The sequence below is a fragment of the Drosophila gunungcola genome (assembly GCF_025200985.1).
Source record: "Drosophila gunungcola strain Sukarami chromosome 2L unlocalized genomic scaffold, Dgunungcola_SK_2 000037F, whole genome shotgun sequence".
Taxonomy (NCBI): domain Eukaryota; kingdom Metazoa; phylum Arthropoda; class Insecta; order Diptera; family Drosophilidae; genus Drosophila; species Drosophila gunungcola.
Genome location: NW_026453164.1, coordinates 622,976 through 650,344, shown reverse-complemented (window position 1 = coordinate 650,344; position 27,369 = coordinate 622,976). Strand labels below are relative to the sequence as shown.

General features: G+C 43.7%; 11 protein-coding genes across 13 annotated transcripts in view; 6 read left to right on the top strand and 5 right to left on the bottom strand.

The window, feature by feature from the left end:
- Nucleotides 1-27,281, bottom strand: part of LOC128253473 (cGMP-dependent protein kinase, isozyme 1) — a 59,384-nt gene extending 32,103 nt beyond the window's left edge. Inside the window, exon 1 of one of the 2 annotated variants that reach the window (XM_052981887.1) lies at nt 27,098-27,281. In XM_052981887.1, coding sequence (XP_052837847.1) covers nt 27,098-27,163 — 66 coding nt within the window. In that variant the 5' untranslated portion in view covers nt 27,164-27,281. Of the gene's footprint in view, nt 1-3,725; nt 3,827-27,097 lie in introns of those variants that run through there. The other variant, XM_052981888.1, reaches the window with a different exon arrangement.
- On the top strand, nt 347-1,294 carry LOC128253492 (uncharacterized). Its single transcript, XM_052981919.1, has 4 exons — nt 347-550; nt 612-824; nt 894-1,008; nt 1,089-1,294. The coding sequence occupies exons 1-4, from the start codon at nt 429-431 to the stop codon at nt 1,242-1,244; spliced, it is 606 nt and encodes a 201-aa protein (XP_052837879.1). The 5' UTR covers nt 347-428; the 3' UTR covers nt 1,245-1,294.
- LOC128253479 (probable ATP-dependent RNA helicase DDX28) lies at nt 1,779-3,734 on the top strand. The gene is made up of 2 exons (XM_052981897.1): nt 1,779-2,769; nt 2,834-3,734. Exons 1-2 carry the CDS (start codon nt 1,912-1,914, stop codon nt 3,584-3,586), a joined length of 1,611 nt encoding a protein of 536 aa, XP_052837857.1. The 5' UTR covers nt 1,779-1,911; the 3' UTR covers nt 3,587-3,734.
- LOC128253474 (uncharacterized) lies at nt 3,743-6,285 on the bottom strand. Of its 2 annotated transcripts, none has more exons than XM_052981891.1 (5): nt 5,850-6,285; nt 5,647-5,784; nt 4,609-5,593; nt 4,316-4,549; nt 3,743-4,250 (listed from the first exon to the last, which is right to left on the bottom strand). In XM_052981891.1, the coding sequence occupies exons 1-5, from the start codon at nt 6,192-6,194 to the stop codon at nt 3,805-3,807; spliced, it is 2,148 nt and encodes a 715-aa protein (XP_052837851.1). In that variant the 5' UTR covers nt 6,195-6,285; the 3' UTR covers nt 3,743-3,804. The 2 variants fall into 2 exon arrangements, with proteins under 2 accessions (XP_052837851.1, XP_052837849.1); XM_052981889.1 differs by having other exon boundaries at nt 5,647-5,793; nt 5,850-6,284.
- On the top strand, nt 6,604-7,564 carry LOC128253488 (peroxisome assembly protein 12). Its single transcript, XM_052981915.1, has one exon. The coding sequence runs from the start codon at nt 6,671-6,673 to the stop codon at nt 7,562-7,564; it is 894 nt and encodes a 297-aa protein (XP_052837875.1). The 5' UTR covers nt 6,604-6,670.
- LOC128253489 (post-GPI attachment to proteins factor 2) lies at nt 7,633-8,522 on the bottom strand. Its single transcript, XM_052981916.1, has 2 exons — nt 7,828-8,522; nt 7,633-7,769 (listed from the first exon to the last, which is right to left on the bottom strand). The coding sequence occupies exons 1-2, from the start codon at nt 8,483-8,485 to the stop codon at nt 7,633-7,635; spliced, it is 795 nt and encodes a 264-aa protein (XP_052837876.1). The 5' UTR covers nt 8,486-8,522.
- Nucleotides 8,746-10,165, bottom strand: LOC128253490 (post-GPI attachment to proteins factor 2). The gene is made up of 2 exons (XM_052981917.1): nt 9,380-10,165; nt 8,746-9,261 (listed from the first exon to the last, which is right to left on the bottom strand). Exons 1-2 carry the CDS (start codon nt 10,008-10,010, stop codon nt 9,125-9,127), a joined length of 768 nt encoding a protein of 255 aa, XP_052837877.1. The 5' UTR covers nt 10,011-10,165; the 3' UTR covers nt 8,746-9,124.
- Nucleotides 10,662-11,951, top strand: LOC128253487 (cleavage and polyadenylation specificity factor subunit 4). The gene has a single exon (XM_052981914.1). It carries the CDS (start codon nt 10,784-10,786, stop codon nt 11,720-11,722), a length of 939 nt encoding a protein of 312 aa, XP_052837874.1. The 5' UTR covers nt 10,662-10,783; the 3' UTR covers nt 11,723-11,951.
- LOC128253485 (integral membrane protein 2B) lies at nt 12,393-16,328 on the top strand. The gene is made up of 3 exons (XM_052981904.1): nt 12,393-12,630; nt 14,373-15,084; nt 15,544-16,328. The coding sequence occupies exons 1-3, from the start codon at nt 12,523-12,525 to the stop codon at nt 15,681-15,683; spliced, it is 960 nt and encodes a 319-aa protein (XP_052837864.1). The 5' UTR covers nt 12,393-12,522; the 3' UTR covers nt 15,684-16,328.
- Nucleotides 16,041-17,889, bottom strand: LOC128253480 (RCC1-like G exchanging factor-like protein). The gene has a single exon (XM_052981898.1). It carries the CDS (start codon nt 17,839-17,841, stop codon nt 16,477-16,479), a length of 1,365 nt encoding a protein of 454 aa, XP_052837858.1. The 5' UTR covers nt 17,842-17,889; the 3' UTR covers nt 16,041-16,476.
- On the top strand, nt 18,039-27,074 carry LOC128253478 (cytoplasmic protein NCK1). The gene is given in 7 exon segments (XM_052981896.1): nt 18,039-18,576; nt 22,103-22,802; nt 23,485-23,689; nt 24,120-24,465; nt 24,758-24,985; nt 24,987-25,226; nt 25,467-27,074. Coding segments are annotated over 6 exon segments (1,695 nt in total). The 5' UTR covers nt 18,039-18,576; nt 22,103-22,336; the 3' UTR covers nt 25,677-27,074.
- Nucleotides 27,282-27,369: the final 88 nt, after the last annotated feature.

The following is a 27,369-nucleotide window of genomic DNA, read 5'->3' as shown; positions in this document are numbered from 1 at the left end:
TTGCTAGACTCAAACCAGATTCAATCTAAAACCATAATATAGGAATCTTTACCATCAAAACGAAACATTATAAGCGGATTATTATGTAATAGAACCACACTTGAAATCCAGCTTCCAGTTAAGGGCTCTAGGGAATAAGTTTTGGGACAGCGTTTTTAAAAATCTTTTGATCAAACAAAAAAACATCCGTGAAAAATATTTGTTCTTGAAAGGAATTTAAGGAATAATTTTTTGTAATCTTTAAGGTCCAAATATACATAGTGTTTTGGTTTTCTGAGTGTAGATTTCCACTGCAGCACAGGGTTGGAATACCCTTTTTGAGTTTTGTTGTGATCGATTTGGTATTCTCAAGCTAGCTGAATATGGTCGCATTTGTTTTTTAGCCTCCAACTTTTGTTTAACTGAATTGAAGTTCTTATCGAAGAAGTATGAAAACCGGCGAAAAAATGGAGGAGGAGACAGAGACTGCATTTGAACGCCACCAAGCTATCATTCCCCAGGTGAAAGAGGCCTATGACGAAGTCATTCAACAGATATTTGCGGACTTGAGGTAAGGCGAAGATGTTCATTCAGTCCAGGAAGTAATGACATCCAAGTACAAATTTGTTTAGTCCTTCAGATCTGGATGTTTGTGCAGCCATTTTGGAGGAAAAGGAGGATACTTGCTTGGACACCGAACAGATGATAAATAGCACCCGTCGGCTCATGACCAAGATCGTCCTTGATGTGAATCAATGCTTCTTTGCCGGCAACGATGTGAAGACCAAGCTGACCACTTTGGAGATGCTGAAGGAGCAGTTTGCTGCCCACGAGGGAAAGGATTGGTTGGTATTAAAGCTAGTAATTGGCTAGTAGACCAGGAACAACTTTATGTTTTACTATTGAACCCTCAGGAACTTCAACGGTGTGTCCCCAGAAGAACTCACTCGCCCGTTGCGCATGCACAGTTTGGCTCTGAGCATTCGCTTTATGGAGCGCCAACTGAAGTCCCAGGAAAAGGAACTTGAGGTATTACTACCCTCCGATTTTTGCAATCTGAGAAACACTAAGAATTAAAAACGAACGAATTTTTTAAAATTGTATTACAGATTGCTATGTCCAAAAGCAATGCGAATCGACAGCTTGTACGAGATGTGCAGAGTGAACGAGTGAAATTGGGCGTCATAATACAAGAGCAGCTGGCTCAGTATCAGGAAATGATGCCACAATTAATCGCCATAGAGCGGTCCATAAATGAGATTTGATTTAACCTTAAAATTTATTTATGTTATGATTATTTAATAAAGGAAATGTTTGATTCAATAACAAATGTATTACTAGAGTGGAAATCGTATTAAATACAATATGTACAATATTGCAAATATTTTTAAACAGTTTTTAGGTAGTGAAAATTCTTGACTATAATTGGGTTAAAAACTAGTAAGAATTACAGTTGTTGAAAATAAACATCTTGACACTTTTTCCTAAAATTATAAATTTTTATAAATGCTAAAATTAGTGCCTTTTAAAATAGACTTCAACTTTAGTATGTATTACGGTCTTTTATCAAAAGTATAATATTTAAATGTGCCCTTAACTAAAAACATTTTTTTAACTTCCCGCCACATGGGCAGCACTTTCGAAAAGGCATTTTCCAGCACTTAACCCCTCAGCTGATTTTCTCGCCGGCAAATGGAATAAAATGAATCCGAAAACTGTAGAAAAATATCAATGGGTAGAATTGTGTCTCCTAAATTGGATTTCAACATTAGAAGCATTAAGGTTTTTTGTGAAAATTTATTAAAAACATTTTTTAAACTTTCTGGCCATTGGCAGCACTTTCCCAAATGCATTTTGCAGCACTTAACCCCACAGCTGATTTCCTCGCCGGCAAATAGAATAAAAACATTGAATAATCCGGAAACCTAGAGAATGCTGAACTTATCCGTGGTGCTGCGGGTGCAATCTACGTCCATCCGACGGACTGCATCCTTTGCCACAGCGGCGGCGGTCAAGACCAAACCGAAACCCACAAAGGATCAGCCCAAAAAGCAAAAGGAACAGCTCCTAATCTCCTGCAGAAGAAGCCAGTTCAATTTAACCCAACACGAGCAGGAGGATGCCAAATTTGGAAGCCTTACTCTGGCCTCCAAGGGCTGGTTGCACAACAAATCCAAGGGAGATTACTTTATCCTGAATGCCAGTGTTCGAGGGGAGCAACTTCATCATGAAATGCAGCCAGTTGATGGGTTTCTGGACTCCTCTGGGCTGCAGATTCATCCCCAACTGCTGGAAAATCTTCGAGATGAACTGGGCATAAAGCTGCTGACGGGCGTCCAAAAGCAGGGAATGCCAATTGTCCATGGGAAGGAACACTGCCTGATAGCTGCTGAAACTGGATGTGGAAAGACTGTTACATATCTACTGCCCATCCTGAACAAGCTCCTCCAAAGAGCGGGTGCCGATAGGAAACTCAACTCTCCCCGAACACTGATCCTCACTCCGGGCAGGGAACTGGCCACGCAGATAGCTGGTGTCGCAGAGAAGCTCAGCCAGGGCACCAATCTCAAGGTGCAATCCCTGCTAGGAGGCAACACCAAGCAGCTGATGATGAGTCCGCAGTTCGAAGAGGTGGATGTTCTAGTGGCCACTTTGGGTGCCCTCAGCAAACTGGTCACCACTGGCATCTATCGCATGGAGCACGTTCGCCACCTGGTTCTCGATGAAGCGGATACCCTTCTAGATGACACATTCACCGATAAGCTGACCTACTTCCTGAGGAGATTTCCCGTGAGTCTGGCTTAAGTGGGTTCCCTAAGAAGAGTTTGTAATTTTCCTTTATCCCTGACAATAGTTCCATTTGGTGCAAAAGGAGGAGACTGGCACCCAGCTGGTCCTGGCCTCGGCCACCATGCCCACAAACACCAGGGAGATCCTGCACAAAGTCATCGATGTGGACACCATTCGGGAGGTAGTGAGTCCGCATCTCCACCACCTGATGCCCCATGTGACCCAGAAGTTCCTGCGCATGTCCAAGGCAGATCGTCCAGCCCATCTGCTAACGCTTGTTAAACAAGATCTTTCAAAGCGACGACCACTGATTGTGTTCAGCAACAAATCCACCACAAGTGATTATGTTTCCATCTTCCTGAACAACAGTGGAGTGAACTGCCTCAATCTCAACGGAGATATGCTGATGAAGATCAGACTGGGCCGTTTCGAGCAGTTCCAGAACGGCCACTGCGACGTCCTCTCCACCACAGATGTGGGAAGTCGCGGTCTGGACACCACCAGAGCTCGTCATGTGCTCAACTTTGACTTTCCGCTCCATGTCTCCGATTACATCCATCGGTGCGGCCGAATCGGGCGAGTGGGCAACAACTTGGACAATGCACTGGTTACAAACTTCATATCCTCACGCCGCGAAATCGACGTCGTCCAGAGGATCGAACATGCCGCGCGAACCGGTGGCCTACTGCCAAATGTGAATGCCAACATAAGGAATATTATCAACAAGCGAATTATGGCTGAGATGAAGGCGGCAGGAGTTCCAGTTCCGGTTTTGGGGCCAGCAAATGGTCATCAAGCACACGAAGAGGCCTTCTAGTCTTGTATCATTAAGTATTGCGAGTAAATAGTTTTGTTTTCATTACGATAAACCACTGTGCTCCTTGTATGTATCGATGGGTTTTATGTTATGTTTAATGAGAAGGGGCTGTAGTTGATTAAAACTAAAGTTTACTCACCCCAGAGCACATCAATGTTGAAAGTAAATGTATAGTTTTATTGAGATCCCCAAATAATTCTCCTTCACAACCCTCAGGTTCAAATCCTCAAGTAGTGATAGCCGCTAATGGGCGACCATCTTCTCACGTTCGTCAGATGCTTAAAAAGCTTTCGCTTGGCTATGAGAATATCGGAGCTGGCACCACCACCGCCACCACCAGCACCACCATTCGCTGTGGACGCGGGCGAGTCCACGGAATGCGGCAGATTGGAAACCTTGGGCTTTAGCAGCATCGGTCGACAGCCGGCGAACTTGAAGCGGATGTGGCCGGCGCAATTGAGCTGCAGATTCGGTGGCTGGAGGTGGGGGAATGCCTCGCGAAGAGTGGGTTTTGGCTTGAGCGCCTTGCTGGGATCATCGCCATGGCACATGGCTGCCGCAAGAGTGCTCCATTCCAGTCGACGCACTCCTGGCACTGATTCTATTCTATATGCCGGTGGCTTAACTCGTACGTACCGCCTGCTCACCATCTTTTCGTAGGCTCCTGCAATATAGTACTTGTACCAGTTACTTAGAAAGTTTTTCGAAGTTTTACTGGGTAAACCTTACGTGCATAGTGCACCAGAAAGGGTTGCAGAGCGGCACCGCATCCATGCTCCAGCCACTCGTACAGATATGTGTCATCCTGTCCGCCCAGGAAAATGGCAGCCGGTGCCAGATCCTGCCACAAACTGTCTGGAATTTCCTCGACGCGTAGTTTGTAGATGTAGGGTATAAACTCTCGAAAGGCATACTCCCCCAAAGCGATTAGACCGCGTATCGCTCTGCTGATGTACTTAAAGTCTGGTTAAGGAGGTTTTAGAGATTAAAATTTAAATTAAAAGCGGTTTATGAGCACTTACCTCTCTCACTGCAGATAATACGTCCCTCAAAGAACCTCGCCAAGCGTCGTTTGATGAGAAAGAGGCACTCTGCCTGCAGATAACCACTCTGGGAGGCCAGCTGACCCATTGTTTCGCACAGTTCATCCACCAGGATATTCCCCACTGGAGTGGCAAAGTAGGTGGACAGGTGTTCCTGTGTCTCCGTTTGGGGAATACCCTGCTCCTCCTCCTCCTCCTCCGTTTGCAGCCTGTAGATGGTGTGCTCCTGCAGTGTATTTTCACTGGAAAACATCTGTGGCTCCTGTGTTTGTTCCTGCTTGCCCACCTCCATGACAACGGGATTATCAGCGGGAGTGGGCAACTGTTCTGGCTGCTCTTCAAACTCCATTTTGATGGTGGCCTGTTCACCAGAGTCTGCAGCCTCTGGTGGTGCTGGTCTGATGGTTTCGTAGGGAGCCATCAGTTGGCTGACGAGCACCTCGGCCAGGTTAAAATACTCAGGCCGGCAGGCATTGTGATTGGCCGTGGAGTTATAGTTACAGGCACGTAGCAATCGCCAGCAACGCTGGCTCAACTGATCCTGCTGCTTGAAAGCCAGCAGCTGTACGATCTTGCTCACTATAACCCGGTAAATGGAGCCCATGAGGGGCGTTTGATAGGCATGGCAGATGGCAGCCATCTGGGATTTGGTGTCGGCGAAAAGGGCAGCCGTAATCAGACTCTGAACACACTGCCGCAACTGATCCGTGTGCTTATCTTCCACGGGGCAGATGTTCTGAAAGTCCGCATCATCGGGTGTGCATAAATTGATTTCCTTTTGAAATTCGGCGCTTAGTTCAAAGATCTTGTCGGAGTGGAAGTAAAAGCTGCCATCGTAGTCAATGCGATCCCAATCTGTGTCCATGGCACCCAGCATGGGTGGCACATCGGCATCCTTGAGCACCTCATTTACCAGATCGTAGGTAACCACTCCACCCGAATGGCGGGAATATATCTTCACGTTCTAAAGGGGAAATCAATGAATAAAAATGTTTATGGGTAACATGTTTGCCATACATTGATCAGTTCCCAGATTTTGTAGGAGGCATCCTCGGCCAGTTTGGCGCACACATCTTGTGATAGTTCCACATCCGTTTGGTCGTGCTGCTCCCAAAATATCTTAATGCTCCGCGGATCGAAGCCGGCATAGCTCTTCTGATGGCCCTTCAGTAAAAAAAGGGGTATTATAACCAGGGAAGACCCTTGGAGTATCCTCTTACCATTCGACTAGAGTTCCCGGAGGCCTCGGCTCCTGCAATTCCTCCTTGGAGTCCATGGCCACCACCGCCACCTCCGGCCACCGCAAATGAGGCATCAAATAGATTGTAGTTACCCAAACTCGAAGTTGGAGTTGTGGGCGTTGTGACCATATTAAGGTGGGTGGGCGTGGCTGGCAGACTGCCCACTGCGGATGCGGAAGTGGCAGATGCGGATGCGGATAGGGAATTCTTACCAGCCAACTCCAATTTGGCTGACTTGGAGCGGGATTTTGTGGACTTTTTGGTGACTTTGCTGTGCGTTGACTTGTTCAACTCGTCGGAATTGCCAGCGCCCGAGGTTTTCATCGTTTTATATATATATTTCGATCGGCTAGTAAGCAAACATAGGAGCGGCACCAAAAACAAAACAAATTTCGCAAGATTAGCATCCAGTGTTGTGAAACGACGTTCCACTGATGCCCTGCACACTCGTCTTTTTTCAAGCCAAAATAAATGTTTATAGTTTTTCTCCCGCTGTTTTATCGATAAGAAATTCCTTACAACAAAACGACTGCTTTTATTTAATTTAGACAGAGTTATTTAATAAAAAAAACAGTATACGTATTTGTATAGTAGAATTCCCTTGTGTCCCCTCACAAGTCTTTTTTAAGCCAAAAGAGTATTTCTAGCTTTTTCTAACGTTTTTTCGCCTATTTATGTTTTTAATAACCGATAGCCCCAAAGACTGATAAGAAATTCCTTGCCGCGCTTTACAACACAGGCCAAACAACTGTTTTTATTTTATTTACCCAGAGTTATTTTAATGAATTAAAATAAAAATAATGGCAGAAGCCGCTAATGTGCGCCAGAATCTGCAGAATGTGCCCTCGATATTTGAAATATCGGCGGCGGAAACGCTGGACAACCTAATTTACCCGGCTCTCAGCAAGATCTTCGACTACTTTGGTTTGCGGCTGGACTTTAAACTTTGGGGAAGTTTGCGGATTCAAGAGGAGCTATCACCATTGTTGACCTGGCTGCTGCAGTACTTGTATCTCCGGAAAAGAGCCTCCTCCTTTGGCGAGAGCTTCTACGGATTGCAACGGACGGTTACGGAAACTGGGGAATTGCTGAACCGCCGGCAGCAATTCACATCCGCCACATTGTTGACCTTTATTCCTTACCTGGAACGAAAGTTGAAGAGCAGAATAGCCCGCCATGAGGACACAAATCCCTGGGAGCAGCGACTGCTCAGTGCCTTCCATGCTTTTCATGCCGCCAAGGCGGTGCACACATTCCTTTACCTGATCAAATACGCTTCGAGTCATTCGCCCATCTTCAAATCGTTGGGTCTGACCCTTCGCTATCCCAGTGAACCTCCCAAGGAAGATCAATGGACCTATCTCGTCCTCAAAATGCTAGAGGTTCTGGCCTTTTTCCTGCAGTTCGTACAATGGTGGTACTCCACCGATCAGCGTCGCAAAGTCGGAGGCACTCTGCTAAATCCGGGGGCCATGCCCAGGAAGGAGCTACCCCCGGAAGTCCAGAAGACCCTGCCCAAACGAGGCGAATGCCCAGTTTGCTTGCTGCCCATCCAGACACCCACTGCCTGCTCCGTCTCTGGGTTCGTTTTCTGCTGGAAGTGCATCGTTAGCCACATGAAGGAGCATGGATGCTGCCCGGTCACCCAGTACCCCATTAGCCTGGACGACCTAGTTCGTATTTACGAAACCTAATAACCCTAAGTATTTTGTTATCTTTTATACGATTTTGTTAATACATTCAATAGGAAAATGACAAGTGTTTAGATTTCACTGAGGAAGAAACCCATTCGCTGGTCGTAGCATATATAGACGTGGTAATTGTCGAAATAAGCCAGGCAGAGATACAAACAGAAGCACTCGCTCGAGACAAACTCCCCAAAGCCAAAAATGGAGTAGGCTGGAGGATAAACAGGAATTTAAACTATAAATACACTATTTCTACCCGCTCAACTCACCCAAGGGAAGGCAAAACTTCTGGTGGATAAAGTAAAATAGCCACATTATCACCACGGTTACAAAGTAGAGAAAAACCAGTTTGCTTTTCAGCCGTATGGACAGCTCCTCGTGCAGCTGCTGTCTACCCTTATCGAGCATATAATACTTGCAGCACACGAAGGATCCCGCCATATAGATGGCACACGACATAAACAGGGACAAAGCGATGGCAATGTGCAGCAGTGAGTCGCCATCCACTTGGGCAAAGGTTCCCCAGAGCAGCATAATAAAACTACTGACCGCCAACAACATGGCTATCAGGCAGCCGAAACTTCGGACCGCTTTGGGCAAGGTCCTCCGGTAAAAGCGGAACTGCAACCAGGCATTTGCAATCCAGAAGGGAAACTCCATCCAACATGCAAAGACCCAAACAGTGTGCTGCGACTTGGCAGCCGCCGATGTGGTGGGGAAAAAATTGAAGACATGGCACGAGGTGTATGTCGTGGCCGCAAAATCCGTGGCAATGGCCATCACCAGGTTGTAGGCCATGCACACGGGCACTTGCAAAAGTCCAAGGGCCAGAAAAGGACCCACCGGTAAGCGAAAGTGCCGCTGAGGCCCCAAATCCTTCATTGAAATAGGTAGAATCCTTAGTTTATCCTCATGAAAGTGATTCATTTTGGCACAAATGAAAATAATTCGTTTCCTAATTCTCACAACTGATACTACTCGTATTATGACAGATTTTCCATCATTTGTTGCTTGCTGTCAAAATAACCTTCATAAAGTTTGTGCCACATGTGCATATTATATCTTAAAAACCATTTAACAAATTTCAAAATATTGCATATTAATATTAGGAAATGATATACACATTTTAATTAAAATAATCCTAATTTATCATTTATCCAAATTCAAATAAATACAATTTTATGCTTACAAAGTATTAAAATCCGTAAAGCCATTTTTAAATTGCGTTTTGCGTTTTGTATAAAAAAGAATATTCTTAAAGCCTTTTTCTTATCCAAGAGCAAGTGTAAAAATATTGCATTACATAAAAATGGAACACGGTTCGAATTTAACTAGATTCCTTACAAACTTTTTAAGCTTACAAGCTTATTAAAGAACCATTAATAAACGGGTGAAAGCCTTAAATAAAAGCGTGTGTAGATCCTGTCATACTGAATCGTTTCCTGTCGGAGTCCTTCGGAAGCAGGTTCCTTTGGTAAAATTAAGTAAACTTTGAGCCTAAGCTAAACACCTCGGCGGCTGGCTGGATGATATGGCGGCGTTGTGGCTATTGACCTTGCAATTGATCTATAATTGGGATAGGTAAAGGCCGTGCTTGGCATCGCACACCACGTTGAGGGCGTAAAAGTCCCAGTAGGATGTCATGTGAAAGCCCATGTTGGTCAGCACTACGATGTACTCGAACAAGGCAAAAAAGGTATAGACTGTGGAAATTTAAATTTCAGTTTCAGAGCAATGTATCGGTATAATGAGTGGATGCAACCAGAGTAATGGGTAAGGAATAAATTGATTTGAGGATTTTTAAAACCATCAACCACTCACCTCCCGCCTCGCAATGGGAATTGTGCCTGACGAAGCAGTAGCCAGCCAATCCAAAGGCCACCACATTCACCAGAAACAGGTTCCTCTTGTATCTGAGTGATTTCTCCTCGTGTGGCAGGAGTACGGTTTTCCGGATGTTCCTATTGAGCAGGTAGGATACCAGCATGTAACACTCGGAACAGGCTATAAACACCACAAAGGCGTTCCTATGCGTTTCATAGTGATCCGCGGAGGTCCAAAATGAGAGGCAGAAAAGGGCCAAGTCCTCGATGACATTCAGGAAGCAGGCCAGGATGCCCAGCAATCTCCGGCTCCTACGGATATGTTCCCGGTAGTGCTCCAGGTAGATTTTGGCCACCGCCAAACGAAGTGGTAAATGAAGGAAGATGGCCAATCGCCAAACGGTTTTCTGCGGCTCATAGTTCCCAATGGCTGCCGAAACGGAGGGCAGATAGTTGGTCACATCGCAGTGGGTGTAGGTGCTCCTCACAAAGTCAAAGGTCAGCGACCAAATCACACAGAAGAAGAATCCTCCGAGGGGCAAACTCAGAGCCACCAGTGCCAGTCTTGAGAAGGGAAGCCGGAAGAAGACGCTTTTGGGATCGTTAAAACGCTCGTATGTGGGCAGCATTTCAACTTTGGAGATTGGGATGGATTGGTTGGGTCTGGAGTCGTTCCTTCAGCGGCTCACGCTCCACATTCTCCAGTTCATCGGCTCCCAAATAAACTAATCTCGGTCTTTTCCGCGCAACTTCTGCTTACGTCGTAAACATTGCGAAAAGCAGTTGTAAACAAGTGATCGATAAACATCTGACTATCGACCGAATGGCGGGGGTGGTTAATTATCGTGTTTCCTCAAAAGCAATTTTTTTAAATTAAACTTGTTCTTAATGTTGTGCTTATATAAGTGGCCCTTATAGATAAACAGTTTTATCATCAACACTAACGGGGCGGATACTTAATCTGAATGCCAAAATATAACAGCCAACAGTGCTGGTCACCATCGATTAACAAAAGTAGCTATTTGGATTGAAAGAAAAAAGCCCAGAGCTTGGGGGTTTTGCTTTGTTAACTATTGTTTGATTTAAATAAATCTATTCTAATTTAACATTTTGTAACAAAAAAAGTATCAGAGATACAAAACTGTTGTTATTAAAAATGCATTTTTTGTTATGTTAGCAAAACTAGCTCGGATAGATACTCCGGCTAGACTTGGCTATAAAATAGCCAGATGTCCAGCCCTATCCACTGCCACCCGCAACCTCAATCGATATCGATAACTTTTCGCCGGCTGCGTGACATCACTAGCAGCAGTAAAACAAAACAACACGCGCAAAAAAAAAGAGAAACTGCATTGTTTACCAGATTTTAAGGCACCCGAGACCCAACCTAAATCCTGCCGAGATGGACATCCTACTGGCCAATGTGAGCGGGCTGCAGTTCAAGGCGGAGCGGGATTTGATCGAGCAGGTGGGCGCCATTCCGCTGCCCTTCTACGGCATGGACAAATCCATTGCGGCCGTCTGCAATTTCATCACCCGGAGTGGCCAGGAGTGCGACAAAGGAAGCGCCTGTCCATTCCGACATATTCGCGGCGACAGGACGATTGTGTGCAAGCACTGGCTGCGCGGACTGTGCAAAAAGGGCGACCAGTGCGAGTTCCTTCACGAGTACGACATGACCAAGATGCCCGAGTGCTACTTCTACTCCAGATTCAATGCCTGCCACAACAAGGAGTGTCCCTTCCTGCACATCGATCCGCAGAGCAAGGTGAAGGACTGTCCGTGGTACAAGCGCGGCTTCTGCCGCCATGGCCCCCATTGCAGGCATCAGCATCTCCGGCGCGTCCTGTGCATGGACTATTTGGCCGGGTTTTGCCCCGAAGGACCCGCCTGCAAGCATATGCATCCACATTTCGAACTGCCCCCGCTGGCGGAACTGAGCAAGGATCAGCTGCACAAGAAACTGCCCACGTGCCACTATTGCGGCGAGCTGGGCCACAAGGCCAACTCGTGCAAGCAGTATGTGGGCAGTCTGGAGCATCGCAACAACATCAATGCCATGGATCACTCGGGCGGAGGGCATTCTGGCTACTCCGGTGGTCATTCTGGCCATTCCGAGGGCAATGACAATGACAACTCCAACCCCAACAACAGCCACCACAGTCAGCATGGTCCACATGGGCAACATGGTGGACCCGGTGGTGGTGGTGGCGGTTTCGTCAAGGTGCCCACGCCGCTGGAGGAGATCACCTGCTACAAGTGCGGCCACAAGGGACACTACGCCAACAAGTGTCCCAAAGGACATCTCGCCTTTCTCTCCAATCAGCATAGTCATAAGTAGTATCCTCTGCTCTGTATGATTAGATTGTAAGCGAGTGCAGCAAATAAAGGTTGAAAAGGGTTCCATTCCGGCCCCCAGAAGCCACAGAGATCGAAAGATCCTTACTCCATTGATCATTTCATCCCTGACAAGAGTGTTGGCCTGCATTTTTCGAAAATGTCCTATTAACTGCCAGTAGATTGTATTTTGTTATCAGCGAAATAAAATTTGTCTTAAGAATCTAAATATATATTATTTTTGAGGAATAACGGCTTAGAAAAGTGAGACTTTAGAACGAATTCTTAAGGGCTCTTTTAGTTTAGAACCGTCAGTAATAAATTAAAAAAATTTAAACACACCAACTATATATATTCATTAAATTTAAAAAATAATAAGTGTGAAAAAATACTTAATTTTATTGAAACTTATTTATGTTCAGATATTCAAAAAACTAAAAAAAAATGTTAGAAGCAAAAAAATTACAACATACAGAAAATACAATAAGTCTCTTGTGGGGCGGTATTATATTGTATCACTTTCAAAAGAATAGATCTATAATATATGTAACAATCGTTTTAAATCTTAGTTTTTAAAATTTCAAATTTTCCCTTAGGCGCTCAGCATTCTTATCCAAGTTTTCCACCAGCCTTGAGTCTCATATTTTAGGTATTCCGAATCCCACAGAACTATTGAGTGGTCAACGGTCACACTGTCTGGATCGAGATTTCAACTCGTCAACAATTGCGCACCAAATTTTCAGTAAAAACAAACAGAGACGAACGTTCCGAGGCATTAAAAACTAGTTTAAACACAGAGCAGCCATGACAATTTTGGGCAAATTGCGGGGGGAGATCACGGACCAGGAGAAGGTGCCACTGCCGATGAACCTCAACGATGAGGCGCTGATGCATCATGGCTCCCTAATCGCAGTGAGTTTAGTTTGCATTCCATCCCATATCCCCATATCCCAGATAAAAGATATATGTAGCCTCATTTTTGCGCAATCGTTTTGCGAGAGGTGTCCTTGTGTCCAACCCACCCCCTTGTCCTTCTGCCCCCCAAAAAAAGCCACAAGTTCTGCCAGGGGGGGTGGTGCTCCGAATCGGAATCCGAATTTGCAGCCTCAGCAGAGGCAGCTCGACCTGCAGGCCATCGATTTTTCCCCGCTGGAATTCCCGCACTCCAAGTCCTTGTCGCCCCCAATTTCCACCACCCACCTCCCTCCGTTAAATGACGTGTGCCCATTCACTTTCCTGGGCTTTCCCCGCCAAGGACTACTCGCATTTCTCGAGGTCAGCGGTGGTTCCTGGTCTCTTCCTGTTGCTGGTGGAGATTGCAGATTGGCCATGACAGCTGGGGTAAACCAAATTTAGGTTGCAATTTCAGATCATTCTTTTTGTGTGTGCAGGTTTTGCTCTTTGGCCCCGCACACACAGTGACCTCGATAAGTATGCGAACGTGGAGAGTATCCAAAGAAAGTCGTGTCTTATCAGCTGGCAGTCATACATGAACACTCCCAGCCGTTTTGAGTGCTAAACATATTTCGCAATCGGGCCCCATATCAAGTTTCTACGATAATGCAGCGACAGCAATCAGCTGGCATTGTTCACTTTAATATTTTACCACTGCACAATAATATAAACAATAAAAAGTAAAAGTACAAAAGTAAATTTTAATAAATGAGGTTTTGAAAAAAATATTTATCCTTTAAATGCGTCAATAAATATGTTGTTGACATAAACTGTCAGTTAAAAATTTGTTTATTAAAAAAAAATTTTTTTTATTAAAATCCTTTAGATTATTTTCACATTTATTTTATTTAGTACATTTTTGTGCTTATTTGTTGTGTTTACGGTTGTACTAAGGTCCACTCTAACTAGCATGCAAGCGATTTCAATTGACTAAATGGTTGCAAGGGGAACATTTATTGTTTGACTAACAAAATGAAATATCTGAGAAGTGCTTGCTAACGGCGCAGTAAGCGAGTGATTATGGATTAAGCAAAGGGATGCAGTTTTGATTGTCCTAATCTTAGTTCTGGAAAGTCCCATTTCGTACATTGCACACAGTGCAGAGTTATTGTTCAGCAAAGGCAACTTTTGGACTTACAGAATTTTCCTTTGAGTCAGCTTATTTATGTATTCGTCTTGCCGACGACTTTATCGCTGTTTTATGACTGTTCCATTGGGAAACAACAAGTATATCTTGATAAGGTGAAAACAGCTATAACACAAAAACAAGGAGGCTTTTAGCGTATTTTGTTAGATTTTTGTTTTGTCTTTTATAAAGATTGTAGTATTAAATTAAATTTGAATTAAACCAAATTGTTATCAATTATGTACCCAAAAAAAATTTGTTTTTGGTTTTATTCTATATATTTTTTACAGTTTGAGGAGTACTTTTTTTTAACAAACAAACTAAATCTAACCAAGTTGTTCTTATTTGTATATAAAATTTTCTATTAAATTGTTTTTATTTATAAAAAATCGATATAAGGTCATAATTTGTATAAAAAAGTCTGCTAAGAATTGCATTTCGTTATCTTACTTTTTTTTTAAACTTTTGTATGAAAAATCTATATAAAATGTAGCTGATGTATTTTCGCCCATGGGCAGTATCCCCTAAAAACGTATAAATTCACCTTACTGAAACCCCAATTTCCCATTCACAGCCCAAGGTGGCTTACAGCGACAATGAAGCCGATGCGGAATCGATGGTCTTCAATAGACCCCAGCACCATTGTCTCAAGTCCTTTCTGCTGTTCCTGATCGCCGTGGTCGTGATGCTCCTGGGTGTATTGGGCGGATGGACTCTATATCGCGTATACGCCCCATCGCACGGCAGCATGAGGTACCACGCCCTGTGCGAGATTCCCTATCCAGAGGACTCGATGGAAATGGCGCGTGTGTATCCACGCTCCGATGGACCCTTCGCCTTGAACTGGCGCTCCCTGATGCCCGACTTTGGACCCCCGATGACAAACAGTGGATCGCTCGATGACAACTACTTCCGCGAGGACATCGAACTGGACGGCGATAGCGATGAGGAGGGATACGCCCGCGTGGATGTGCCCGACTTCAAGGATGGACGGCGAGGTCGTTTCATGCACGACTTCAAGGAGAATCAGTCGGCCATTATCGACACCACCACTGGCAGGTGCTTCATAATGCCCTTGGATCGGGATACCACTCTGCCGCCCACCAGCTTTGCGGATCTCATGAAGAAGATGAGCACTGGCTACTACAACATCGACACGGAGCGCGTTCGGCGCCAGATGCGCGTGGTAACGCCCCGCATCACCGATCTCTCGCTCTTCTCGGAGCGAATTGCCAACGAGTGCTACGACATGAAGGTCTACATGATGGAGAAGTTCGTCTCGGGCAGTAAGTTTACTCTAGCCTTTAGCTTACTTATCAATGATTAGCATGCTTCATCGTTTACAACTAGACTAAGAGAGCATTTCAATAGGTTATTTTATCTTTTACCCTGACTGATAACTGACTGCACGCTTCATCGTCTACAACCAGATTCAGAGAACATTTCACTAGATAACACTAGCTTTTACTTACTAAAAACTAAATGCATGGTTTCATCGTCTGCAACCAGATTTTAGAAACATTTCAGTAGATTACCCTAGCTGTTACTCTGACTGATAATGCTTCATCGGGTAAGACCAGATTAAGGGAAACTTTTACTAGATAACACTAGTTTTTGCATGTTTCATCGTTTACAACCAGATTTAGGTAACATTGTACTAGACAACACTAGTTTTTGCCTTACCAATTACCAATTGCATGCTTCATTGTCTACAACCTTATACCTTATACCCTTTTCTTTTGCAGTTTCGAAGAGGTCGGCTGATCCTCTGCCTGATTCCGGCAAATACGCCGAGTTCATGGGCAAGGGAGTCATCGAGTACGATTTGGCCAATATTGCCGAAGTGGAGGCCTATGAGGCAAATGAGGCTAACCAACGAGCCTGAGCATCCAGGGAGGAGGATATTTTAAGCTACAACACCCCATATTGAATACACAACCTAAAAAAATTATTACTTAGAATCGATTTATACATATAGCGAAGAGAAGCGGTGAGATCTGTTTGAAGCCATGCCTAGAAGTGGTCTAGATCTGGTTTAACACTGGTTAGCAGGACACATGCACCCCACTCCGGGTGGATATATATCATCATTGGCCAAGTTAAGCGAATCATGGACGACGACCCTAGTAAAGAAGCGTAACGAAAATGTACCTAGAACGCAATCAAAGCGATCGACGAAATTGTGACAAATACGAGCAATGTATTAGCCTCGGGTGCGGAATTAAAATGGAGAAGAGATTGGAACAGATTAGAGATTGGTACAACACACAAACACACACACACACAGACACACTGCGGCATTCCAAGTACATATTTTATATATATGCTCTTTAACTATTCTAACAATTAATGTATAGAACGGATTCAGATCGAAGCTATTTACATGGAAAAACCAAAACCAAAAACCAAACCAGGAAAAACCGAAAGAGGAACGGAAACTATCAGCATGCGTCGAGTGACAGAGAAACAAATTAATCTAAATGTTCTTTAAAACTACTTAAATGTATTAAACGCGAATTTGTGATCTTTAGCTGTTTTCCTTTTATTGGCGGGCTTAACATGTTTCGACTTCATTAGAATATTAACAAAAACATGTTTTTTCGACTAGCATATATTTAAACTTAAATTATTATTATTTTAAACAGATACTACCAACAATAACAATTTCACGGTTAAATCTAGAAGTAGGCCTTGCAAAGGGCAATAGTGTGATCCACTCCGTAGGCAACTTTGGTAACTTTTCCATTGATGGCCGCCTTGAAGGGGAAGAACTGATCCTTTTTGTGTCCCAAGCCCAGATGACCGAATCTATTCTTTCCCCACATGAAGAGATCTCCATCCGAGTTGACTGCGCCCATGTGAAAGACTCCGCATCCAATGGAAACCACCGAAGTCGCGTTGCTAAAGTCATTCCTCCCAAAGAGCGGGGGTAAGAGATGCTGTGGCTTGGAAGTTTGCTCCACAAAGGGTCCAAAACCGAGGATGCCAAAGCCCCAGGTGTAAACCAAACCCTGATCATTGAGGGCCATGCAAAAGGATCCTCCTGCAGCCACATCCTTGATCTTGCCAATGGATTTGGTTAGCTTGAGAGCTCTGGGTGTATTTATTTGGGTCTGCGCATGTTCAGAGTCATCCAGCTGTCCATACTCCGAGTTGCCCCATCCGAAGGCATCGCCTGCTTCGTTCAGGGCCAAAACGCAATCCGATGAGCAGCTTAGTCTCACAATTTTCTCCTTTTCTATGTCGCCTCCTATGAGGGTTATCTGCCCGGCTGTGTGGTAATTTCCCTGGCCAGTCTGACCATCTGCACCCCAACCGCAGGTGTGAATCCGTCCGGTTTTGGTGAGGAACATGCTGTGATCCTGTCCGCATTCTACCTGGACTATTTCATCATCCTTGCCGCATATATCCGCCTGCGGAATCCTGTGGATCAGGGCACTCTTGCTGTAACGCTCCTCCTCGATGATAGAGCGACCACACTGCCCATAGGAGTTGTTGCCCAATGTGAAGATGGTTCCGTTTTTGGTCAGGATCACCAGATGAGCTCTTCCCGCTGACATGCTCTTCACCTGCATATCTTCATCCGATTCTCCTTGCACTCTGGGTAGTTTTATGGCTGTGGGATAGATAATCACATCCAGATTGGCTGGATCCTTCGGATTACCTTTGACTTGGAAACCCAGTTGGGAATCTGTGTTTAGGCCGCTGCCAAAAAGTGTCTCCCCGTCATCTCTTTTTACGGCGTAGGCTGTGAACCCGTAACCTGCCGCCACATCCGTAATATCATTATTGTTGGAGAATTGCAACCTAGTAGGATGATGAACCATCTCCGTATAGCGTTCCTTGGCTTTCTTCACATTGGTTTGGAGGCCTAGAGCTCCAGTTTCCTGGAATCCCCAAACGTAAACGCGGTTCTCATGGCTGTCCGTGGTTTTCGGGGTGTATTCCTTGATTTTTGACTTGTCCTGGGCCAGAACTACCCTTTTGGCTTTTGCTGTATATGATCTGCTGATCCCAAGACCAAATTTTCCGGCTTTCAGCATGGTATAACAGCTAAAATTAAAATATCAGGTAATTCAATCAAAACAAACAAGAAATAGTGTTGCAAAATACCATTGCTCACCTATCGATAGGAGAGATGGAAAAACATCGATGTCGCCCCGCCAGACATCGATGAAACCGATGTTTTGAAAACATCGATGGCATCGATGTTGGCATCGATTGTTCTAATCGAAATCGGATGGGCGAGTGAAAGAAACGGCTCCGGCAAAATCATTAAAAATTAATTAATTAACCGCAAATCAGCGCTCCAAAAGTTTACAAACAACTCGGTATTAAAAGTAATTAACGCGTGCGGTTATTAGAGGACTCGAAAATCGTTAAATTCCCAGGATTTGTGTGTTTTTCCACTCGCCGCAGCAGCATATGTACACACACACACGCGCACCCCCGCCCCAAACACACACACACACACTCGGATATATATATATAATATTATAATTAAAGTTGTGTTTTAAAGTGTGTGCGTAAAGTGCAATAGCCCAGTGGAAAGTGGAAGTGAAATAGAGTGTGGTGTTCCAGGAGTTCCAGGAGTTTTGAGTGTCGTCTTAACACACATGTCTTCCCATTTGCTTCTGGCTTTTCCAAGGGCTGGGACTAAGGGTTAAGGATTGCGGATTGAGGATAAGGACACACGGATAGCGGATAAGGATACGGATAAGGAGTGCCAGGCGGAGAATCAGGAGGAATATAGGAGTTGTCCAATCGCTTCGTCTCCGGTAGGTACACACAAAATATTCGGCTGCTCCTTTTTAGCTCCTGTTTGTGGCCTCTCTCGAAAATCTCTCACTCATCTCTCTCTCTATCTTGGCTCTTTCTCTTTGGTCCTGCGCTTTCTCTCTCTCACCACCTGGTGGTGCGTAGTCCTTTTGGTCCACCACCCCTGGTGGGTGGCAGTGCTGCAACCCTTAACCCTCGGCTTCCCATCACCTTTTTTTGGGTAACCATGGTCGTGTGTTTACCGGTAACTGTGCCACCAAAAGTGCTAGTGTTCTGAAGTACCTTAAAAGTACCATTAAATGTTACCTAAATAAATACCTGGTACTTTTTTCCCTCGAACAGTTTGTTCCTCAGAGAAGAATTTTATTTAAATATAAAGTTATCCTTGGTTTAAGATGATATTTATATTGTATATTTAAACTGAGGTAATTTAGTTGTGTGCCATCAAAAGGGCTATTGTTAGAGAGTACCTACAAAATGGTGCCTTATTAAATACCTGGTACTTTTTTGCCTAACTCAGATATAACGTGAACTCTTACCTTTTCTTCCTTCAGGAAGTATTTCCTACAAATCGAAGTAAAGAAAATATAATTATCTATTTAAAACTAGATAATTTAGAACTGTGCTGATAGTTTTAGAGTTGATTGACACAAGATTTAAATAGAATGAATTGGAGCAATTGGTTTTCATTTAATCCTAGCCTATGGTTTTTAAATTTGTACCATACCTATGTACTTGTACACTGTTTAGGTACAACAAGACGCATAGCTTTCCCATCACTGGCCACGAGTCCTGCCCTCTAACCTCACTCCCATTTTTAAGGACAAGAAGCCGACCCTCTCGCTGCCGAAAATCCACCACCTCGCAGAGATTTTGCGCAGCATCTCTGGGCACGGCCGGCAAATGTCACAGACTCCCTCGGCAACAATCCCAAAAAATACAAAAAAAAATAAAACAAAGCCGAAAACCGAAAACCGAAAACGAAACCCCATTCGAATCCCATTCCCCAGCAAAAGTATTTACTTAATCAACTTGGGGAATGGAGTTGCGGCCCAAGAGAATGAGTGATCTTATGTAAACAGGGGCGCCCTTTGCCTCCCACGACACCAGATAAGAGACTGCTCCACACAAATGGCCCACTTTCAGTTCCTCCTTTTCTTCCCTACCCCCACCCATCCAAGTCGTAACTCAATGTTATAGACCTATAGACCCCAATGCTCTCATTTCGGAGGCCACCAATTTGTTTATGATGGTTTTCGGGGGCTAGTAGCTGGTGGCTACTACTCCCTCGCCTGGAACCGATCTTCGGGAAACAATGGAGGGGAAAGAAAACTTTCCGCCTCATAAACTCATAGGCTTGTCCCGTCGAGCACGTGCAACTCTTTCATTTTTCAGCACTTCCCTCTTTCTCTCAAATAGACGAAATGTTGTCAAGAAAACAATAAACGAGTACACGGAAAAAATATATATTGTGAACGCAGAAATTTTTTAACTGTCATGTCAAATTAGTCACATCAATAACCTTGCTTTGTGTTGTTGTACAAAATATTTTCAAGTTTCTGTAAACAGCATTGGAATGTTTAAAGTTAAAAATATAACAATATTTATTCCAAATCAGAATCAGAATTAACTTATCACTTTAATTCAAGTTCATATCATATAAAAAACATATGTTTGTATATTTGATAGTTGCAAAGATAAAAGTGGCTTACATATTCTTTCTACTAATAGTATCAACTTAATCTTATATATTTACTTCAAAATCATATTAATAGGACATTTTAAAAAGTAGCCAGGGAAGAGTTAGCTTTGATATGAACAACTTTACGTATTCCACCCGATTTCTCTATCACCAGTGTAATGTCAATGTCTTGGGCTTATGCAAGCGCAAAAAATAACAAAACAATTGCCAAGCCAGAAAGAAGAAAATCCAAATCCAACGGTGGTGCAGTTCAGTTCATTGGCAGCCAGCCAGCCAAGCGTTTCATGTTTACCAGGGCCTCCTCCTCCTCCTCCTCTTACTCGTACTCGTACCGCCCCCTTATCACTCGAGCATTTGCACAAACATAATCTTTTTTGGGTTCTTTCTCCGTAGCTATCTGGGTTCGGTTACGGTTTCACTCCCCGCTTTCTCCGCTCGACAAAAAATGAAAACACAAACAATAGCAGGCAGTGAATCACTTTGTGACCAGTTCCTCTACTTCCTCATAAACAGGGTTCTTCCAGATTTAAACAACCTTTGACTAATCGATAGTAAAATAAACAATTAACGGATCACTTATATGCCTTATATTTTTTGGTTTGTTAATCTAGAACTTGTAGTCTTTTGTTTTCAAATAAACAAGGCGTTTTCCCTTATCTCAGTTTGAAGAAAAAACCTTTAACTAATCGGCCGGAAAGTAAACAAACACACTTGTTATCAAATTAATATTATTATGACTACATTTTAGGCAGGAAGCTCGCTAAATGTTTTAACAAGAATTTGTTAGAAGCTTTCGGTTAATAAGTGTTGTTTTATATGGGTTCCACGAATTATAATGAGAAATACTCATAGCTAAAAATCTAAAAATAAATTAACATTTTCAGCTCAATCAGTTTGTCGTTTATGATCTAACAACAGCCAACCTTCTTTCACTTGCCATAGAAAAGTGAAACCAAAAACGGCTTAGATTCAAAGCCCCAGAAGAGCGTTTTCTTGGCTTGTGGCCGACACTTATTGGTTTTTAATTATCCCAAGATGGCCCTTGGCTATGACATTGACTTTGATTTTTGCTGCCTTGGCCAATGAACCCGTCGTCGTGTTGCTCTTCAGAGATCTCTGGCCGGAACAACCAACCTTCTTTGCCGCCTGCTAACCGCCTTATGTCACTCGACAAATCTCGGCCAAGAAACCAATTTCCCAATACCGCCAACAATTCCCGTTCGTGACTCATTGCGGTCGAATGTCTCAGTTGTGTTTTCTGTGTCTTGTTTGTGTCTTTCTTGGCCTGAAATGGTGGCGAGATTTCGGTTCTGCAACCTCCGAGTAAACAAATCAATGGCCGATGGGCCACTCATTCGTTCGCCTGGCAATTGGATTCAATTGAGTGGAGTCAGGCATCGGAGGCAACTTTCACTTGCACAGATTTTAATTGCTTCGCAACTGGAATGGCCAGATTCCCTTCCCCTCTCTACAACCATCATTATTATTATCATCATATAAACACACTCCACTCTATTCATTCATCTTCATCATCGCCGGCTCGCTGACCCCAAAAACAAACATTCATCTCTCGGCTAATTTTTGAGTTGGTTTTCCTATTTAGTATTTAGTAATTCGTGTTTGAGTACTTGCATTGTATTTTTTAAACTAATCATTTTCACGCTTCTTAGCTTCTTGAGTGCTAAACAATTAAACATAATTTTCTTATATCATTTGCTCTCTTTTTTCTTTCTTTCTTTTCATTCATTTTGCTTTATTGCGTTATGTTTACGTTTGCCACGCCTACGCTGCCTTGCGCCCCCATCATGACCACGCCCCCACAGCAATTATGCATTGGCTAGAGGCGATTTGCAGCAAGCTTAGAGTGCCAGCAGCGAGCAGCTGCAACACATAACCACCACCAAACGATCACCATCAAAAAAAGACTTCTTCATCAAACTCCAAGTCCACCACCAACAACAACAACAACCTCTTGCCTCCAGGAGCAGTCCCTACCAGGAGCAGTCCCAGCTGGAGGAGCAGGAATCCCCCCGCGGCGGAGGAGCAGCCAGTCTGGAATGTTGGAACACCCCCAGCGATTTGTGCGCAACATCCCCGACTCCTCAGCCAGTTCGCAGCAGTATTCGCAGCAGCATCCGCCACAGCTGCCGCAGCACCAGAATCTGAATCTGAATCTTAATCAGAATCAGAATCTGAGTCAGAATCAAAATCTGAATCAGAACAACCAGATCTACCAGTACCGTCCCCAGGTGCCAGTGCCCGTGCCAGGATCACCTGCCCACCATCAGCGGCACTCGTCGCTCTCCCAGCAACAACAACAACAACAACAGCAGCTACATCACCACCGCACCCTGTCCACCGCCTCCTCCTGCAGCGCCCAGCACAAAAGTGTGACCTTCGGACAGCCAGCGCTCGACTGCGGCGGCAACGGCAGCGCCAACGGAAGCGGTAGCGGCAACTCCTCCAGTGGCAGTGCCGCCGGCAACGCTGGAACCCAACCAATGGCGGGCAACATGAAGCACGGTGAGCTGCTACTTCACACTCTATACAATATTCACAGAGGAGCAATGGGGTAAAACCAGGATTGAGGGATTCCAAAACTTCATGGCATACCTAATTGATTTTAAATGGTCCATTCTATCAAATAAAATCCATAAATACAGGCATGACTGTAAGGAGTTACAACATTTCCTGATATGATTACAGAAGAACAAAGGCATTATTACCATAAACTAGGAATCCTAGAACTTTATAGTAACTAAAATTGCTTTTAAATTCCATTCCATCTTATAAAATCTCTAAATACAGGCATGGTTGTTTTTAGAATGTTTAGGAATCTCTATCTAAAAGTCCGAAATTTAAACCTTTATTCAATTATTTATATTTTAATTAAAAATTCTTCATTTGAACTTGTGGCAGGGTTTAAAACTATTCTAAGCAGCTGTAAATCAATCAAATCCGTATTATCCTAAAGTACCTTACATTGACTGTAAATGGTTCACTCAAAACATTTTCAAAAAATAATAGTTTAATCTGGTTGAAAATCTTAATTGCAAACTGAAAATTCACCTTGAAAGCCACAAGTCAATAAAATTCTAAGGATTTCATGAAGTTATAATCCCTATAGTCTTGGTTTTCTCACTTTGTATATTCTATACTTTTTTTTAAAATGAAAATAACAGTTCCTATTGTATCCAATCCGCAGGCAAATCTCAGGAAGACGTCTGCTACGTGGTAGCCAAGTACGATTATGCAGCGCAGGGTGCCCAGGAGCTGGATCTGCGCAAGAACGAGCGCTATCTGCTGCTGGACGACTCGAAGCACTGGTGGCGCGTCCAGAACAGCCGCAACCAGTCCGGCTACGTGCCCAGCAACTATGTGAAGAAGGAGAAGCCCTCGCTCTTCGACAGGTGCGTCCTGGTTCCTGGCCCGACTAAACCCAAGCGTTCTTCTCTTGCTCTGATTTCAGCAGAATTAAGCCCTCTATATCTATATCTATTCTGTATATGTAGCTGTAGATGTATCTGTATCTATATACGCGTTCGAATTCCCCCACCTCCACCCTTTTGCTTTAGTTATAGTTTTTTAACTTTAGTAATTAAACTGCTTTCGGCTTTTGTATTTTGTATTTCGAAACAACAAAAATTCGTTTTGCTTTCGTTGTCTGTCGAGCCCCGCCCCTTTGCCCCCCTGAAAACTTAGAAACTCCACTACTAACACCCGAAAACGAACTATAGGGCTAGTCTAATAACCCAACTCAGAATCTCCCCAAGAAATCTCTCCAAATCAAAGCTTTCGCCAAAGTCTGACCAAATATCTTGATCTGATCGTTCTGTGCAGCATCAAGAAAAAGGTGAAAAAGGGCTCCGGATCAAAGACGCTGCCCAATTGTTCGCCCTCGCGCCAGATCGAGAGTCCAACCATGTCGCGCCGACTGCCCCCAGATCCCGCCGAGGCCATCGGTTCGGCCGTGGTCAAGTACAACTACCAGGCCCAGCAGCCCGACGAACTATCGCTGACCAAGGGCACGCGCATCCTCATCCTGGAGAAGTCCAACGACGGCTGGTGGCGTGGTCAGAGCGGCAACTCCGTCGGCTGGTTTCCCAGCAACTATACCACGGAGGATTGTGATAACGACGGCGAGATCCACACCTACGCCATGGCCGAGAACGTGCTCGATATTGTGGTAAGTGAACCTTCTTAGAATGGAAAGCATAAAGGGAAAATCTGACAATATATACACCTTTACAAGAAAAAATAGAGGATACCAATTAAAATTTAACTTATTGTAAACGATGGATCTTCTGGATGGCAAATCCTTGGTAAAGATTGGCTTCCATAGAACAGATAATAGAAAAAAAGAAAGCAAAGCAAAGAAAGCGATGCATCTGCTACCCTTCCTAACCACTGCACCGTTTACAGCTACCTGAAAATTTTACCTAATATTGTTTTTTTGTACACTTCCCTTCCCATTAAAGGTCGCCCTATACAGCTTCACGTCGAACAATGACCAGGAGCTGTCGTTCGAGAAGGGCGATCGGTTGGAGATCGTGGATCGGCCCGCCTCCGATCCGGACTGGTACAAAGCTCGCAACAACCAGGGCCAAGTCGGTTTAGTTCCACGCAATTATCTCCAAGAGTTGAACGACTACCTGGCCACGCCCTATCGCAATACGAGTGCCAGCGCCGGAAACGGGAATGGAGGAGGGTAGCAATGGCGGAGCAGGAGGCGGCGGTGGAGGAGGAGGAGGCGGCGGAAGCGATTCCATGGAGCGACGCAATGAGGGCAATAAGCCGGCGGCGCAATCCTCTGGCCAGCCAATTGAACGGCCAAATCTGGCGGGCAAGTCGTGGTATTATGGAGCCATCACCCGAAGCCAGTGCGACACGGTGCTCAATGGCCACGGGCACGATGGCGATTTCCTCATTAGAGACAGTGAGACTAACGTGAGTGAAATGCACAATATTGAACTGCCACAACATATCTGAAGCTTTCCCTTTTAAATTATTGAAATTTCAAACTAATCCACAACTTGTAAATCAAAAAACGCGAATTCTTTATGTTAAAAAAGATCTTTTCTTATATGTTTATTTTAACAGTTTTAGTTATGAGAAAAGATAATATGTTGTGATACTTCAAGTCAGTTTTGAATAATAAGCAATTAACTTAAATATCCTTTCTTGCAGATGGGCGACTATTCGGTTTCGTTGAAGGCCCCCGGACGCAACAAGCACTTCCGCGTGCACGTGGAGCAGAACATGTACTGCATCGGGCAGCGGAAGTTCCACTCGCTGGACCAACTGGTCGACCACTACCAAAGAGCGCCCATCTACACGAACAAGCAGGGCGAGAAGCTGTATCTGGTGCGATCCCTGCCGAAGGCCAATGGCACGTAAACAGAGTTCCGGGCGGAATCCAGTGCGGCGGAATCTCAGCAACCAGCATCCAGCATCCATATTACCCGTATTCAATCAGCAACACACATATGCAACACAAAATGATATACCAAGGCTATCTTGTAGGCAGCTCAGCGCAGCGCATCGCGACGTGTAGTTCAATGTAGTTCGGTTCGGATATTCAGTTATGGACACTCAGTACAGTACTCAGTTTTGGATTAGATCTGACCAGCGTGTGTATATAGATCGGTTGGTTTAAACGCGACCCGTACATATATAGCCACGGACAAACACAAATGACCTTTTTGTACTTTTATATAATTGAATTAACTAAATTACCGCTTAATTATCGCATTGGCTAAAAGTAAAGAACCCATCATTGCATTCGATTCGATTTGAGCAATTCTAGATGTCAACATGCAATACCATTTACATATTTACATACCATACATGTGCACATATTATACTATATTCTAAAGCAAAGTTGTAGCAGACTAAAATGTACACAGAGAAGAGAATGAGGCCGCTTTTAATCAGAATCACAACACTCGAACATGTAATATGAGATATGAGATATGATATGATATGATACGATGTCTATTATCCATGCGTTAACCATAAGCACATACTGTATTTCGTGTATGTACTGTACATACATGGGTGAGACACATCCTGATCCTGGATCCAGGACACTCAACCCACAAACACAGCCAGAGTGAGGAATACGCGCTCCTACAGTCATTTTTGTTATTTATCCATTTAATTATCGACTACGATATAACCACGCAAAAAAACAAAAACAAATACAATTGATATCTCCGGGCGGAGTCAGTCTGCCGCCGCATAATTATAAACATATTTATAATTATAACATATTCGTTTGCTGGCGTGGAGGAGGAGGAAAAGTGGGTGGCGACTTATACGCGTATAAGCCATAATGTACAGTTGATGCAATGCTAACCTAGGCACTTTTTCATCTCTAGATATACGTGTACTCTTATTTACGATTACGATTACGAGAGAGAGATAGTAGAACGCAGCGATTCCAGCTTTAACTTTTGTTTAATTGCTATTATTTGTTTTCCTACGTTTACCATTACGATTATTATTTTGTTTTTATTTAGCTCTAGGAAAGAAATTAGCGAAGGAACGTAAATGAAACGAAACGATAGGGAGAAGTAAAATGTGGCTGCCAGTTAAATGACTTTCAACTTTTCTTTCATACGCGAATTTTTAAATTATAAATCTATATTATACGAGTACGTAACATAAAACTTAAATAATTTATAGTAATTTAAACGATTGCTAAACAACCAACTAGTACTAAAGACGAAGAGAACAAACTAGAAATTATACCGAAACGGAAATGAATAAAAATACATTCAAATAAAACATAAACCGACTGAATTCTGATTACTTACCCATTTGGAAAACAGGAGCTCTTGAAAAGTTCTTGTTTTTGTTAATAAAATCTTTTGACGTTGCATACTTTTTGGATTATCTTGACAACCATTCTTGATTCTTGAGTTGCAAGTTTTTAATTTAAACTTGAATATCCACAATTTAATGGGAAAATCTTGCACTAACTTTTCTATCGATGATTCCTAAAAGTATGCCAATAAATTCCATTATTATTTTGAATTTTCGAGGTTGTTTTGACCAATTCTACAACGATCACTGGGGACAATTACAA